Here is an 18,280-nt window from a genome sequence, read left to right as displayed (position 1 = left end):
TTTAATGACTGTTCTGGAAATTATAATATGTCTAACTTATTACAATCTACATTCAAATAATATTACTATCTCATAAGGTAAGGATCTTACAGCAGTATTACTCCACTTACCATTTGTGCCTTATATTATTTCTTCACAGGAGAATTCAGTCAAGCTGGCATTGAGGTTGCTCAACTTCCCTTTTTACCCACTCATGCTTCCTTCCCTTCTTTTTCATAGATGTTGATGTCCAGCCCACTCCTTAATAAACATCCTACATACTAAGCCCCATCTTAATTTTAGTATATGTGCTGCCAAAGTGAGAACCCAAGTTCCATTTCAGAATCTACTTCCTAGAGAATCCAACCTACCACAAACAAAAAAATAACCAAATCTCCCCCATCTTTGAAAAATTCCTTTTGACGTGGTTTCAATTCAACCTACAGTTCATCATTTATACAGTTTTACAGGAAGAGTTAATTTGTGGCCTCTGTCCATGCCCGCTTTCGATCTAACCCAGCCCACAGCCCTACTTACCTACCTTTGTGCCATGTCATAAGTAGTACAGTAGTCCTCCCTATCCACAGATTCCAGTGGACCCCCAGTGGATGCCTAAAACCACAATAGTACCAAACCCCATATATATACTATGCATTTTCCTATACATACATGCCTACAATAATAATTAATTTATAAATTAGGCACACTACGAGATTAACAACAAGTAGTAATAAAATAGAACGATTATAACAATGTGTTGTAATAAAAATTATGTAAACAACTCTCCCTCAAAATATCATTGTACTTCATCTTGTGATGATGTGATATAATAAAATGCCTACATGATGAGATGAAGTGAGGTGAATGACCCAAGCATTGTGATGTGCACTAGGCTACTATTGATCTTGTGACAATTTGTCAGAGGAGGGTCATCTGCTCTTCAACCACAGATGACCACAGTAACTAAAACTGCGAAAATGAAAACACAGATAAGGGGATATTATCAATATGCTCCCAAATTGCCAAGGCTAAGATCTAACATCCCATCATTGATTCAAGCAATCACCAAACATTTTGAACATTATAACAAAGAGGCTCTGTGCTCAGGGCTTGACATACAACCATAACTGTGCATGGCTTCTGCCCACAAGGTCCTTAGATAGAGGCCATCAGATGGAGAGGGAGAAACAAGAACAACAAAGTATACAAATACTGTGATAGAAGACTCTATTGAGGCATATATGAAGAAGTTATCAGTTATACTAAGAGGGCCTTAGGAAAGAAGTTCAGAAAAGTCTACACTTTATAAAAGAAATAATCCTGATTGCTTCTTTGCCTTTTGGCTAAGATCAAATGTAGTATCTGTTACTATCAGTATAAAAGAAATAATATTTGAGTCCAATCTTAGAAGATGAATATGTGTATCTTGGAGAGATAAAAGGGAGAAAGCATTTATAGAGAAAGAAAAGTACAAGTTCCCTACCTGAAAGGTTACGGAGATGTGAAAACCTTGGAGTATTCCAGCACAGAAAGCAATTTGTTATGCCTAAAACGATTAGGACCTAGAAGGTGCGTGTGTGTGTGTGTGTGTGTGTGTGTGTGTGTGTGTGTAGAGGAGTGGTATGGAAGATGGGATAAATGGCAGAATTCAATGAGATAATGTTTATCTATATCTCCCTATGTCCAGTCACTAGGTCTCTTTGAGCCTGTTTTGTACTTTACTGTGTCTGTAGCATATGACATGACATTCTATCTTTTAGAATATTTGTGTAAACATGCCCACTGCAGTGTATGTCCCTTAAGAGTAAATATGGTGACTCATTCAGCTTTGGACCCCTCTCTAGTACGATATTTTGTTCATTTTAGGCAATGTTTACTGAGTAGAATTAAAATTGTGGAAACAAGTCAAATGTCTATCACTATCTATAGTATTGCATGGACACATGATACAGAGCCGAGGTCAGCATGCTATTATCCATGGGCCAGATCTGACCCACTGCCTGGTTTTGTATGGTCTGTGAGCTAAGAATGTTTTTTTGTATTTTCAAATGGTTGAAAAAGTCAAAGAAAAACAATGTGAATAATGTGAAAATCTCAATGAGATACCACCTCACATCAGTCAGAATGGCTAAAATTAACAAGTCAGGAAATGACAGATGCTGGCGAGGATGTGGAGAAAGGGGAACCCTCCCACACTGTTGATGGGATTGCAAGCTGGCGCAACAACTCTGGAAAACAGCATGGAGGTTCCTCAAAAAGTTGAAAATAGAGCTACCCTATGACGCAGCAATTGCACTACTGGGTATTTACTCTAAAGATACAAATGTAGTGATCCGAAGGGGCACGTGCACCCAAATGTTTATAGCAACAATGTCCACAATAGCCAAACTATGGAAAGAAACTAGACGTCCATCAACAAATGAATAGATAAAGAAGATGGGGTATATATATACAATGGAATACTATGCAGCCATCAAAAGAAATGAAATCCTGCCATTTGCGACAACACGGATGGAACTAGAGGGTATTATGCTTAGCGATATAAGTCAATTGGAGAAAGACAACTATCATATGATCTCCCTGATATGAGGAAGTGGAGAAGCAATGTGCGGGGTTTGGGGGGTAGGAAAAGAATAAATGAAACAAGATGGGATCGGGAGGGAGACAAACCATAAGAGACTCTTAATCTCACGAAACTAGCTGAGGGTTGCTGGGGGGAGGGGAGCGGGAGAGGATGGTGGGGTTATGGACATTGGGGAGGGTATGTGCTAGGGTAAATGCTGTGAAGTGAGTAGACTTGGCGATTCACAGATCTGTACCCCTGGGGCTAATAATACATTATATGTTTATAAAAAAATTTTAAATTAAAAAAAATAATGTGAAAATTTTATGAATTAAAATTTTAGTGCTCATAGTATAATATCATTAGAACACAGCTAAGCTTGATCATTTACATACTGTGTATGGCTGACTTCATTCTACAACAGCAGTGTTAAGTAGATGTAACAGAAACTGTAGGGCCTGCAAACCCTAAAATAATTATTTTTCTCTTTATAGAAAAATGTTCCCCACTCCTTGTATAGAGGAAGGACCGTGGGTTTTGGAATAAGCTAAAACTTGAATTTGAAACTTATCTGTATCTCTACTATCTATGGTATCTCAAATGTTTAACATCTCTGAGTTTTCAGATAATCATTTTTAGAATAAGAAAAAAATTCATCCTCTCTGATAGAGAGCTTGTATGATAATTAGTAAGTTACCTGGAACAGAGCAAATCTCAATACATGTGTTTCTCCACACCCTCTCCCCCACCAAGAGTCTGGTGTCACAGACTTTTATCTTTGAAATCCAATCAGTCAAATATGCAATGCATTTTCTGTTGGAAATTCGTATATAGTGTTTGGCTAGTTGAACCCAAACAAAGAAAAGAAGGAAATTATGGGAAACAGGCTTTAGTTTTACATGGTAGCAAAGGTTTCCAGCAGCAGTCCATAATTTATAACTGATGTTTTCAATGTTGTATTTAAAATACTCTAAGCACCTGAAATTTCTGTTAGGATTTCTAACCAGTCCAGCCTGAGTGAGGCCATTGCAAATTTGGGACATTTGAGAACAGCCATGGACATAACCTGAGCATACGATTGCACATATGTTTGTGGGCTCCCTGTGAACCCAAACAACAGCTATTCATTGAGTGTCTGCTTCTCAGATTGCTTCATTTGTTGTCTATGTTACTGAGATTCAGAGCACTTTCTGGGAGGAACCATGCCTCCTGTTTTCTTTCTCTGTCCTCCACTGGACCCTAGAGTTACAATATGCGCTTAATAAATCCTAGGAATTAGATCCATAGATACACCCATCTTTGAAGAATTTAGAAGAAGTCCAACAAAAGAAGACAAGAAGGCTTTCCTCCCAATTCCATACATGTTTTAATTTGCTTTCTTGCTTATGTCATACTCTCATATTTATCCCCAGTGTTCAGTTCTGGGTTTGACATATCACAGGTGCATAATGAATGCTGACTGAACAAGGCAACATGGTATAAAGGAATAAACATGGGATTAGAGTCAAGAAGTGTGAGTTTGACCTTGAGGTTTACCATTTTATTCTTAAGTGATGTAGAAAAAGCACTTTGAGACTGGTTCTTATTCTTCTCTATAAAACAGGAGAACACCTACGTTAGCCAAACTCAGAGGCTAACATAGGAATAAAATTAAGTACATAAGAATGTATTTTATAAACTATAAATGGTTTTTATTTTTTCTATTTTTTAAAAGATTTTATTTACTTATTTGACAGAGAGAGTACAAGCAGAAGGGAGCAACAGGCAGAGGGAGAGGGAGAAGCAGACTCCTGGCTGAGCAGGGAGCCCGATGCAGGGCTTGATCCCAGGACTGTGAGATTATGACCTGAACTGAAGGCAGACCCTTAACTGACTAAGCCACCCAAGCACCCCTATAAATGGATTTTAAAATGTGCTCATTATGGAGCACCTGGCTGGCTCAGTTGGTTAAGCATCCAGCTCTTGGTTTCGGCTCAGGTCATGACCTCAGGGTCCTGGGATCAAGCCCCATGTGGGGCTCCTCAGCAGGGAGTCTGCTTGAGAATTTCTCTCCCTCTCCCTCTAATATTCCCCACCCTGAAATAAATAAATAAATCTTTAAAAAGATTTATTTATTTATATATATTAAAAAATTGCCTTACAATTTATTATTGTAAATAATAAAAATCTTTTATGTCATGTAAGGAAAGTTCAGGCATTTGGTCAATGGGATCAAGATTAGATAAAAACCAAGGAAAACTAAGAGAGACAAGTTACTTCAGTAAAGGACTGAGGACTAAAGTGAGAAAACTTTTGGGCAAGTAGCATTTTAGCAAATGAAGGATTTGGGAAAGATATTTTCAAGGCTAATGTTTTTCAGTATAGTTGTTTCCCACTTGTGCAATAAATTTGTATCTGATCCATTTCATAACAAATCATGTGTGTATATCAAACCAAGATTAAATAAACTAAAAAAAATAATAATAAAGAGTCAGAAACCCTACGGTCTTCAAAAACTAGGGGAAACCCCAATGAGCTTATTTTAGAAATCACTCCCTAATTTTTTTGGTATTACGTGGATTTGTGAAAATAATTTTATTAATGGGTTTGATATATTAACTAAACTTCCAATTATATTAGTGATTTTTTCTTATACAAGGACTAGTACCCCTAGATCACTTGCAGTAAGAATAGTATACACACCTAAAATATATATGGTAGCTAACTGATATACAATAAAAGAATTCCAGTTGGAGACTTCTGCTTCTAGCTGTGAGGAAGTAGCTTATAATAGAACAAACATTTCTGACAAGAATAATTATAAAATATGAATAAAGTAAAAAGGAAAATGTTTGGAAACATGTGAAAACAACCACAGAAGTCAGGACTGAAGGGACTTGAAAAGCAAGAAACCACATTGAAGGGAACCTCACATTCTGTGACACTTTCACCACTGAGGTATTTTTCAAATTCTCAGCTCTGCAGAATAGGAGTATAAAAAACTAGGCAGAAATTAGAGGGTGAGAGGCTAAAAAGCTAAGCAGCTTTTAGCAGACACATACTGCTGAGGAAATAGAAATTATACTTCAGAGAATATCAAGATGGAGGGCCTAATCCAAGCTTTTAGTTGAGACCCTTGAAAGGCCAGGCCTTAGGAAAAAAGGGGAAAAATGAAATAAATCAGGGATCACTAATACAGAAGCATAAACTCAAGTCATCTTAATCACTGGTTGGATTAAGGTATTCTTTCCCAAATCTTATTACATATTTTTTTAAAGTAAATGATCTTGAAAGAAAGATATCATTAGCCACATCTCCACAATCTCCTCAATAATTTAATTAACACATTATTCAGTATGAAAGTAGATGAGACTAAGAAGATGAGAATGAAAACAAAGAGAATAAACATAAACAGACCTCAGGTCACCAAGACATTGATTTTATCAGACACAGACTTTATGATTATAGTGATTAATATACTTTTAAAAGTAAACTATAGGATAAAGAATTTCAGACAAAATGAGAATCTATAGAAAAAGTTTTTAAAAAGTTTAATTCTAGAATTAAAAATACAAAAACTGAAATTAATAATTTAATAAACAGTTAAACAGTGGTTGGAGTAAAAGGTATGATTAGTGAAACATTAGAAATGTCAGTATAAAATAACCAGACTTCAGCATGAAGAAAAAGGTAACGAAAAGTAGAAGAAAAAGAAAAAGTTTACAATATACACACAGCAAAAAGGTCTAATGAATGGATATCTGGTATCCAAGAAAAAAAAGAAAGCATGAATGGGCAAGTAAAGACATTAAGTCACAGATTCAAAAAGCGTGACAAAGTCTTAGCTACATATATATGAAGAAAAAACAGATCTTGGAACATCAGAGTAAAAGTGTTGAAGACAAAACATAAAGAGAAAGTAGTAAAAGCACTAGAGAATAAAAGACATTGCCTTCAAAATAATATATATCAGGCAGATAGCTGACTCTCCAAAGAAAGTCTGAAAGTGAGAAGACACTGGAATAACATCATTAGGCTGATGAGTGAAAACAACTGGCCACAGAGAATTATATACCAAGCAAAGATATCCTTTGAAAATGAATGTCAAATTAAGATATTTTCAGCCACACAAAACCTAAAAGAATTCATTGCCAGCACACTCACATAAAAAGGAATAATAAATGGGATTTTCTTTTCTTCTTCAAGCTAAATAAAAATGAGGGAAGCACAGAAATTAGAAAGGCCTGAAGAGCACTGGACAGGGTAAATATTTGCTATTTTTAAATCATATTAACTTTAAAAAGCCAGGAAGAGGTAAAAATGGAGGTAGAGTATTCTAAGGTAGTCATTTGCTTATGAAATTATGAAAGCTCTAACTCACAGCACACTACCAACCAGTTAAAGATACATGCAATCTCTAAAATAACCACTTAGAGAATAAAATGAAAGTATGACTAACAAGTTAATGGAGCAGAAAAATCAAATAAAAATACTTGTTTAATATTAAAAAATAAGAAATAGAAAGCATAAAGGACATAGAGATCAAGTGAATAACAAATAGTATGTTGCAGATTTAAAACCAAACGTCATTACATGCAATGTAATTAGTCTAAATGTTCCATTGGAAAATTTTGCCTGAAAAACAATGGTATATTGATGTTAAAAAATCATGCTAAATATTATTACACAGAAAGATAAAAAGTAATATGATGGAAAAATATACAATATTCAAACATAAACAAAAGGTATGGCAGGCAAAGTTTATAGTAAAGCAGGAATATTCTCAGAGATAAAAAGAATCATTTCTTAATGTTAAAAGAGATAATCAACCAGGAAGATATATAAATTTCAAAATTATATACCAATAGTCCTCATTTTATATATGTGCAAGTTCCCATATGCACCATTATCAATTATCACAATTTAATTATGTAATACTAGAGTCCCAATGATATGATTTAAATTTTAGTTAGCATTATATTAATTGTAAGTACAGTAAGTTGACAGTCCTTCAATCCACAAATCACTATGATTAGTGACCACTCACTTCTTTCAAAGTCTGTCATTAACGGGTCACTGTTACCTGTTATGCAGTTCATGCAGAGATAGAAGAGTGTGTAGTTGTGTTGCCTCCTTGTTTCTCAGTGATAAACCTACATGACATTTTACAGAAACGGATAATTAAGGGGGGAATTGGCCAATAAGAATGAAAGTGTAGAAAAGAAACAAAAAGTGATAATGCGGAGAAGAAATGTCAATTAAAGGTAGATAGAGTTATAGAAGAAAAAGCTGATGGGTGGGAATGTCAATTCTGTTGCCAATTTGAGGAACTCTAGATATGCAGATGGAGGGATTTAGTGAAAGTAAAATTATCAACATAAATGAGAAAACTGGTTGTGACAAATAGGATGAAGATGTCCCAGAGGAAGGGATGCCAAGAAACAATTCACATTAAAAGAACTCTCAGAGATAGTTCATAACACTGAATGTTCAAAAGATAAAATGTGGGAAGCTGATCCAAACTTAGAAAGGAATATGACAATTCACAAAGGCATAAAAAAAAAAAACCTGCTAGCTTTGTAATGTTAAGTCATAAAATGAAAAAGAAAAAGTCAAGTGCTTCTCAAACTACTCTTGGTGACATTTTTACAATGAAAGGAAACCCTTTAATTCTCTATGTTTTCAATGTGTTATATTATAATGTACTAAATAAATATCAGTTTCACTATTTAAAAACTTTTCCTTCACATGAGTTTAACATTGTGGCAAAAATTCCGAGTTCATGTAACAAATTATAATTTTTCCTCAATGATTATTAAGTTTGCTTTGCATAATTTCAGTTTGCATGATCATTTTGTGGTTCCATACAAAGTGAGAATTGTGTGTATATTTAATAATATAGCCTCAAAATGTATAAATCAAAAACTGATAAAAAAGAAGCAGAAAGGGGTGCCTGGGTGGCTTAGTGGGTTAAGCCTCTGGCTTCGGCTCAGGTCATGATCTCAGGGTCCTGGGATCGAGCCCCGCATCAGGCTCTCTGCTCATCAGTGAGCCTGCTTCCCCCTCTCTCTGCCTGCCTCTCTGCCTACTTATGATCTCTCTCTCTCTCTCTCTGTGAAATAAATAAATAAAATCTTTAAAAAAACAGATGAAGCAGAAAAACTCAAGATTACAGTGGGAGTTTCTAAAAGTATCACTCATTAACTGATAGAAACAGTGCACAGAATATCAAGAAAATATATGTATATATACTATATATATGTACACATATAGTGTGTGTATATATATATATAGTATATATATATATATATATATATATATATATGAGACATAGAGACTTTCAACATGATGATGGGTGAATTTAATTTATCTTAAATGTATAGAATACTCTATCCAATAATTTCAGAGTACATATGGCTTTCAAAGTACATGGAATATTTGCTAGTATTGACCATATGCCAGTCCATAATTCAAGGCTCAATAAATTACAAAGGATTGAAACCATACAGGATATACTCTTTGACCACAGAAGAAAGACTGTAGCTAAGAACCAAAAACAAAAAGGTAACCAGAAAACCCACCAATGTTTAGAAGTTAAACAGCATACTTGTATACAATTCAGTGGTCAAAAAAAAAAAAAAATCAAATGAAAATTAGAAAAATATGTTTGAACCAAGTGATAACAGAAATAAGATATGCAAAACTTTTAGGATGTCGCCACAGTCACACATAGAAGGACTAATATGGCCTTAATGCATATATTAACAAAAGAAAAGGAGCCAAAAAAATAATTATCTGTACATCATCTCAAGTTAGTAGGAAAAAAAGAGCAAATTAAATACAAACATAAAGGAAATAATGAAAATAAGAGCACACAAGTATTTTCTTTTTTTCATTTTTTCCTTCCTTTTAGGTTTATACAAATACATTCCTTTTATCTATATATACCTACAGATACATACATATGCACACACATAGACTATATATTTTTTCTTTGGCTGGTTCTATAAGAAGATTAATAAAACTTTAGCAAGATTGACTAAAAAAATAAATAAATAAAAGAAAGAAGCCAAAATCTAGCAGTATCATGAGTGAAAAAAAAAATTCTAGAGGTGGAAACATTACAAAGAAAATAAGAGAACATTACAGGAAACTTAATGCCAATAAATTCAAAGTTTTGGGGAAAAAATGCACAAATTAGTTGAAAAATCCAACTTACCAAAACTGACCTAAGTAGAAATAGAAAACCTAAATTCTTCTACATTCCTTTTAAAATTTTAACTCATAATTTAAATTTTTTCTCAAAGAAAAAACAGGATCAGATAGCTTTACTTATGAATATTTCCAAAATTAACACCAACCTTACACAACATATTCCATAGATCTAGTGGGGAACGAAACTTATTTTAGAAGTCAAATCTAGCCTTCATAATATAAAATCTGATAAAACAGTAAAATAAAATCTAAAAAATAAGAGCCAACCTCTCATGAACAAAGATGAGAAAAACACTTAAAATATTCAAAAACATAACCTAAAACTATTGACAAAGGATTACACATCACCTCCAAATTGTTATTTTTTTTCCAGGTATGTAAGCTTAGTTTAACATTTAGAAGTTTATCAAAGTAAGTCAAGGCTTTGGCAGAACAGAAGACAACATAATGTGATCAATTCAATAGATGTAGAAAAGGCATTTGGTAAAATTCAACTCCCTTCTCTCAGAAAACTATAAAATGTTAGGAGAAATTAAGGAAGACTTAAGGAAGAAGTTGAAGGAATATGTTAGAAGACTCAATATTTTAAGGAATATTTTAATATTTTAAGTTGACCTAAAGATTTAATGAAATCCCAATCAAAATTACACCAGGGTTTCTTTTCCTATGTGGAAATGGAAGCTGATTCCAAAGTTTATACAAAAATTGAAAGGACCAAGAACAGCTAATGCAATCTGGGATCAAAGGCATGTGTTGTGATGAGCACTGGGTCTTATATGCAAATAATGAATCGTGGAACACTACATCAAAAACTAATGAATGGTGTACTGTATGGTGACTAACATAACATACTAATAAAAAAAGGAACAAAGTTTTAGGACTTGTATTATCCAATTTTAAGATTCACCAAAAATTTACCATAATTAAGAGTATAGTATTGAAGCAAGAACATACAGACCAGTAAAACAAAACATTGAATCAATAAATGGACAAAATACATATTGCTAGTTGACTTATGACAAAGGTACACAGTGCAACATAGAAGGAAAGAGAAAATTTTAGTTTGAATAAGAGTAGTTCTAGATGTACTGAAGATCAAGAGAGGAAAAATTCTTGATCTCTACCTCACACCTTATATAAAAATTCCAGATGGTTTATAGACCTACATACAAAAGATAAAATAATAACAGGTCTAAAAGATAATACAGTAAAGTATATCTTTGTGCCAGGCAAAGTTTTCTTAATACCGTATGTGAAAAGCAGTTAACCATAAAGGGAAAAAAAGATCAACTGGAATTTTTTAAAATTTAGAAATTCTATTCATCTAAAGATAATACAAAAAAATAAGAAAAAGTAAGCCATAGTATTGGAAGAAACTAAATAACATATAACCAAAAAAGGATTATATTCAGAAACTTGTAAAGAAATCACATAAATGGGGGCACCTGGGTGGCTCAGTGGGTTAAAGCCTCTGTCTTCAGCTCAGGTCATGATCCCAGGGTCCTGGGATCGAGCCTCGAATCCGGCTCTCTGCTCCGCAGGGAGCCTGCTTCTCTCTCTCTCTCTGCCTGCCTCTCTGCCTACTTGTGATCTCTGTCTGTCAAATAAATAAATAAATTTTTTTAAAAAAATCACATAAATGAAGAACAAAATGACAGACAACCCAACACAAAATTGGGCAAAAGATTTGTATATGCCCTCCAGGAAAAAAGGAAAAGAAAAGGGATAAACAAATGGCCAGTATAATTTAAAAGACTCCCAAACTCATTAGTTGACATGAAAATGCAACAGACACAATGGAGGAGACACTTTTATATGCCCAACAGAATGGCTAGAATTAAGACTCGAAATACCAAGTATTGGTGAAAATATGAAACAGGTGGAAGACTCAGGAGCCTCTGGTGGGAGTTTAAATTAGTACAACCACTATGGAAGCTTATTGGAATTACCTAGTAAAGCTTGTAATCTGCTTACCAATGATCTAGCAGTTCCAAATATACCCAGCTGTTTATATACATTCACCAAAAGGAATGCACAGAAATGTTTATAGTAGAACTATGCATAATACCGTAGAGAAAACCTGGAAATAACCCAAATGTCCATCAGTATGGATAAGTAAATTGTGGCATATTCACACACTGGAATGCTACACAGCCATGGAAATGAACTCTACTGCCACACACAGTAGCATTCTCACAAACAGAATGTTGAGTAAGAAAGAATGACACACAAAATTACACACTCAAGTGCTTCACATAACGTTCAAAAAAAGAAAAAAAACGCAATCTCTGTGACAGAACTAAGAAGAGTAGATGCCTCTGTGCTACCATAACTGAGAAGGGCAAGGAGAGTGTTTACGGGGAGATCATTGCTCCATTTCTTGATATGTGTGATGGGCAGAGAGGATGTTCACTCTAAAAATGTACTGATCTGTGCATTTCTGATGTTTGCACTTTTCTGTGTGTGTGTTACACTTTGGTAAGTCAATTTTTTTTTTTACAAAAAAAAGAAGTCCAAAATTCGAAAAGAGGTGAAAATAAATCAAAATATTAAAAACATTCAGAAAAACAGAAGGAAATTTCCAGACAAGCCATTCCAGCCTATCATTTTACACACACACACTCTATCCATAGCCTTCACAAAGAACCATTTGGGTCACTTACTTTGAGCCAAACCTCATCCTCTCTCTCCAGGCTACCTTCTGTCTGCTCACTTCTTTTATTCTGAGGTCTATTTCCATTGGTGACACAGGGAAACCAGCCAGTAAGGGAAGGGTGCTCTGGTGACTCTGGATGATAGGATGTGCAAATCTGAAATGCAATTTTAACCAAAAGTTAAATGTTCAGGGTGCGAGATCAGTGAAGACAATGAAATTCTGTAGCTCAAAACCAAGGTCTTCCTCTCTTTCTGAGTACTTAGTGGTTACTGGCAGAGAACTTTCCTCAGTATGGAAGAATGTTCTCTGCCAGTCAGGATATAACTTACCTGGATAGAAAAACACACATGGTAACTCTCAGCCCACCCTCAACCCAGAGATCTTGCCCAAAGAACAGTCCTGGCACATTTCAGGGCGACTGCTCTGAGAATTAGCCACAGAACGCTGTCCAGGATGCTGTATCTTTCCCAGGCAGGATCCACCATTCTGGGAGTGAGGCTACTGAGTCAGGGAGCCACCGAGCATTCGGTTGGGTTTAGAAGCCAGGGAACAAACCCCAGAAAATTTCTCCCACTCTACATTAGGAAGACAGACAAGCTAGGCTACAAGCCACTTGAGAGAGCTGTTCCTAAGTCAGAATTTTCCAACCCCCCTGGTTTCCTGTCCTTGGGCACCAAGAACTCTTGAGAAAGATGCCCGATTTCACTGAAGAAGCATGGTAGACACAGCTACATGCACCCCCCCAATCCATTTCCCCTTACTTTCTTATTAACAAACTCTAATTTTGTTCAAGGTGGCAGTGAACCAAGTTATACATACTCATCTCCTCAGACTCCTTTACAACTGAGGGAAATGAAGTGACCTGGATATGACCAATAAGATGTTGCTGGGAGTCTGTAGTGTTAAACTTCTGGAAAAGCTGCCATGATTTTCCCAATAAAAAGGGAAAGACTCGGCTAGCATACACCTATTTCCCTGTGAACTTCCCCCATCTTCCTGCCTGGAATGCAGACTTCATGCCTGGAGGAGTCATCTTATGAGGAGGAGGAAGGAAGCTGCAAGCCAAGGATGGAAAGAGATAGAATCTAGAAGATGCCTAGGTCCTTGAGGAGTTTCTTGAACCGGACCACCAGCCCTGGCTGGTTTCTCAGTTTCTTGGGGGTGTCTGCTTAAGTATAAAATTCAGTGATTTCATCCTGGCCTAAAATACCTAGAAAACTTAATCTCACTTCTGTTGAAAGGAAGGTATATTGCTTATTGTTATGATAAATGGAAGAGCTTAGTTGGCAATGGATGCATCTGGAATAGTACCCAAAAGCCAAAGCCCTTAATATTTTTTTCAGTATTCAACTATAATTCATAGAAGTCAGTCCTTAAAGTCCTCAGAGGATCTCCTATTTATTTAGGTGGAGATTTCATGGGAAGTTGTATGCCTACAAATTTGTTTTTGTACTAATTGTAGAATTTCTTTAAATTGAATTATACTTTGATCTTTAATATATTTTAAATTCCATTTGATCCTTGTAATAAACCATTGAGTCAGATGGTTTTTATTACTATGATCCATTTTACATATGAAAACACTGGGGCCCAGAGAGGTTAAGTGACCTGTCAAATCTCACTTAGTAATAATAATAGTAGGAGTAGTAGCAATACCACTGAATTCAGTATTGTAATCCAAGCAATCTGGCTCTTCACTACTTCTTTTTCCTGATTTAAAATAAATCCTCCCATACACAAAGCTCAAGTGTAATTTCTGATATTTATACATCTGAGGTTAATTCTGAGATACTCTGTATCCCTTGGAGTGAGCTAACTGCACAGCCAAAGGCTCCTGGATGAAACCTAGTGCGGGGAAGTGGGGTGAGGGGACTGGGGGAGGAAGATAAGACTTAACTGCCAGCCTAGAAGTGTTTCATTGAACATTACCTTATTCTGAGTTCAGGAGGGACTAAATTTGATGTCAAAGACAGGAGAGAAATGTAAGCCCCCATAAAGCATCTCAGAGAGAGAGTTGCTTGACAATTCTGCTCAGCCTTAACCAATTCTTCCAGCTTGATTTACCATGGAATGAGGTTCTCCAGTTACCAAGGAAGCAGGACACTTCTTATCTTCGTGAGAGGAGTAAGCTTGGGTGGCCCACTGATCCAGGTATCCTTTGGGAGTATAGAGGCCACAGTCTATGATGCTGGTTTCCTTCTCAAAAGGTTCACATATCCCATCTCCCTCATATGTGTAACATAGGCTTGGCTCCCCTGCCAAGAAATATAGTACAACATTTGAAAAAGTATTGTGACTATGTCATGTAAAAATCATTACATTTTTTTCTCTAGTCCAGGAAAGAGAATCCTGTTACTGCTGGCTAGTCTAACGCCCACCCAAAACATGCAGACAAGACAGACACACACACACACACACACACACCCACGCACACACAAACCCCTAAAGAAGGAGGATTCTTTTTCATGGGAAGGGGAGTAGAATCCATCTGTGTAATAAAAGGTATAGAAAGGGGTGGAATTTGTGAATAAAGAATAGGGAGAGGGGCCCCTGGATGGCTCAGTGGGTTAAAGCCCCTGCCTTCAGCTCAGGTCATGATCCCAGGGTCCTGGGATGGAGCCCCACATCGGGCTCTCTGCTCAGCAGGGAGCCTGCTTCCCTTCCTCTCTCTCTGCCTGCCTCTCTGTCTACTTGTAATCTCTGTCTGTCAAATAAATAAATAAAATCTTAAAAGGAAAAAAAAAGAATAGGGAGAAAAAAGTAAGCTGGAGGTAGAAAGAAATGTTAAGGCACCACGGAGCAAGATCCTGAGGGAAGAAGAAGCTAAAAGAGGAGTAAGTAGAAGAAGAGAAGTTACAGAAATGGTATGATGTGTCATGCACCTGGACCCCCTTCATGCTTTTTGAAATATCAAAGTAGTTGAGGGATTTATTTTCGATTACTCTTTGTAGCTGAATTCTTTCTTCTACTAACTGTGCCACTGCTTGGACACAAACACTGGGTTTTTGAGGCTTACATACATCTTCTCCCCTTTTGACTTGCAACAACTGTGTGGGGTGGGCATTTTTTGTTTGTGTCACACGTGGGAAACATATTGCCAAAGGTCCCTCGATACATAAGCAATGGAGCTTGGATTTGAGCCAGGCCCACAGGAGGCGGGTTCAGCGGGGTCTCCATCAAGCTGAGGAGACCGTCTTCAAAAGCAAACACATGAGAAGTGAGGCTGTGCGCAAACCTGTGGGACTATTGGGATATGCGTTTGTGTCTCCTGGTTGAGGCCCATCCTCACCCAGGATAACTCCGCCTGAATGAACAGTACCAGCTACAGGGACATGACTAGCTTTCTTCAAGTGTAGAAATCTAAGGCGCAGTCCAAAAGCCACTTACTAAGTTCTCCTGCCTTTTCTACCAAAACAGTAGAACAATGAACATTAGTAACATGATTCTAATCTCCTCTTTCAACTTAAGACAATAGGACATGAAAATAATATCAAGATTTGAAAATCAATCAACATATCAGTATGCATTAAGTACCATCATTACTAAGATTTACACCATTCTTGTTATTTTTCATTCTTCACAATACCACAGGGATGTGGAAGTGATTTTTCAGTGACTTATCAGCACGTACCTACTAATTATTTTCCTTCATAACTACTTCCAGTCTAAGACCCCTCTCTGTGGTGAATCTGTCTCTATTTGCCAGGAATAAACCAATGCTCCTAGGATTTGGTTCTAAGCCTACTTTGGGTTTTAAACTCCTGCTTCCCATCAAACCCCTGGCCTTCCCAAATCACTCCCCCAAAGTCAATACACATGTATTTGGAATGACTTCCTCTCTCTCGTAATATACACATATATGTATACTTACATGTATATGTGTTCATGTACATAAATATGTTTATTTTATGCATCTTTGCATGTATTTTATGTATATATGTACATATATATTTTTATAATGTATTTTATAATGTGTATGTATATATTTTGTTTCTCTACAACACAGTGAATGTTTCTTCTTGCTTCTATTTTTTTTTTTTAACATGGACTTAAAATTTTTGCCTGTTTTTTCAAGTCCATCTAAAAATAACAGAGCACTTCTGGGGCACCTGGGTGGCTCAGTGGGTTATGCCTCTGCCTTCAGCCCAGGTCATGATCTCAGGGTCCTGGGATCAGGCCCCCATCAGGTTCTCTGCTCGGTGGGGAAACTGCTTCCCACTCCTTCTGCCTGCCTCTCTGCCTACTTGTTCTCTCTCTCTTTCTCTGTCCAATAAATAAATAAAATCTTTTTTTAAATTTTAAAAATTTTTTTAAATTTCTTTTCAGAGTAACAGAATTCATTGTTTTCGCACCACACCCAGTGCTCCATGCAATCCATGCCCTCTCTAATACCCACCACCTGGTTCCCCCAACCTCCCACCCCCACCCCTTCAAAACCCTCAGATTGTTTTTCAGAGTCCATAGTCTCTCATGGTTCACCTCCCCTTCCAATTTCCCTTAACTCCCTTCTCCTCTCCATCTCCCCTAGTCCTCCATGCTATTTGTTAGGCTCCACAAATAAGTGAAACCATATGATAATTGACTCTCTCTGCTTGACTTATTTCACTCAGCATAATCTCTTCCAGTCCCATCCATGTTGCTACAAAAGTTGGGTATTCATCCTTTCTGATGGAGGCATCATACTCCATAGTGTATATGGACCACATCTTCTTTACCCATTCGTCCATTGAAGGGCATCTTGGTTCTTTACACAGTTTGGCGACCGTGGCCATTGCTGCTATAAACATTGGGGTACAGATGGCCCTTCTTTTCACTACATCTGTATCTTTGGGGTAAATACCCAGTAGTGCAATGGCAGGGTCATAATGAAGCTCTATTTTTAATTTCTTGAGGAATCTCCATACTGTTTTCCAAAGTGGCTGCACCAACTTGCATTCCTACCAATAGTGTAAGAGGGTTCCCCTTTCTCCACATCCTCTCCAACACATGTTCTTTCCTGTCTTGCTACTTTTGGCCATTCTAACTGGTGTAAGGTGGTGTCTCAATGTGGTTTTAATTTGAATCTCCCTGATGGCTAGTGATGATTTCAAGCTTTACTACAAAGCTGTGATCACCAAGACAGCATGGTACTGTCATAAAAACAGACATATAGACTAGTGGAACAGAGTAGAGAGCCCAGATATGGACCCTCAACTCTATGGTCAAATAATCTTGGACAAAGCAAGAAAAAATATACAGTGGAAAAAAGACAGTCTGTTCAATAAATGGTGCTGGGAAAACTGGGCAGCTATATGTAGAAGAATGAAACTCAACCATTCTCTTACTCCGTACACAAAGATAAACTCAAAATGGATAAAAGACCTCAACGTGAGACAGGAATCCATCAGAATCCTAGAGAAGAACATAGGCAGTAACCTCTTCGATATCAGCCACAGCAACTTCTTTCAAGATATGTCTCCAAAGGCAAAGGAAACAAAAGCGAAGATGAACTTTTGGGACTTCATCAAGATCAAAAGCTTCTGCACAGCAAAGGAAATAGTCAACAAAACAAAGAGGCAACCCACGGAATGGGAGAAGATATTTGCAAATGACAGTACAGACAAAAGGTTGATATCCAGGATCTATAAAGAACTCCTCAAACTCAACACACAGAAAACAGACAATCATATGGGCAGAAGATATGAACAGACACTTCTCCAATGAAGACATACAAATGGCTATCAGACACATGAAAAAATGTTCATCATCACTAGCCATCAGGGAGATTCAAATAAATAAAATCTTAAAAAAATAAAAATAAAAATAACAGAGCACTTTTAAAACATTTCACAATAGTTCCTTCAGATCTAACATTTTTTTAAGATTTTATTTATTTATTTGACAGAGAG

The 18,280-nt window shown here is 36.5% G+C and overlaps 1 protein-coding gene and 1 pseudogene across 1 annotated transcript in view; one reads left to right on the top strand and one right to left on the bottom strand.

The window, feature by feature from the left end:
* The window catches only part of PAPPA2 (pappalysin 2), a 273,728-nt gene that overhangs the window by 109,706 nt on the left and 145,742 nt on the right, over positions 1-18,280 (bottom strand). Inside the window, exons 10-11 of the mRNA XM_032838777.1 lie at positions 14,457-14,647; positions 12,400-12,546 (exon numbers count right to left, since the gene is read on the bottom strand). Of these exons, the coding sequence (XP_032694668.1) occupies positions 12,400-12,546; positions 14,457-14,647 (338 nt within the window). The remainder of the gene's footprint in view (positions 1-12,399; positions 12,547-14,456; positions 14,648-18,280) is intronic.
* On the top strand, positions 1,303-1,386 carry LOC116855830 (annotated as a pseudogene).

The sequence above is a fragment of the Lontra canadensis genome, unplaced genomic scaffold (assembly GCF_010015895.1).
Source record: "Lontra canadensis isolate GAN:19392208 unplaced genomic scaffold, GSC_riverotter_1.0 scaffold106, whole genome shotgun sequence".
NCBI classification, from domain to species: Eukaryota; Metazoa; Chordata; class Mammalia; order Carnivora; family Mustelidae; genus Lontra; species Lontra canadensis.
Note: the sequence above shows the minus strand (reverse complement) of the source record. Positions and strands in the feature narration are given on the sequence as shown.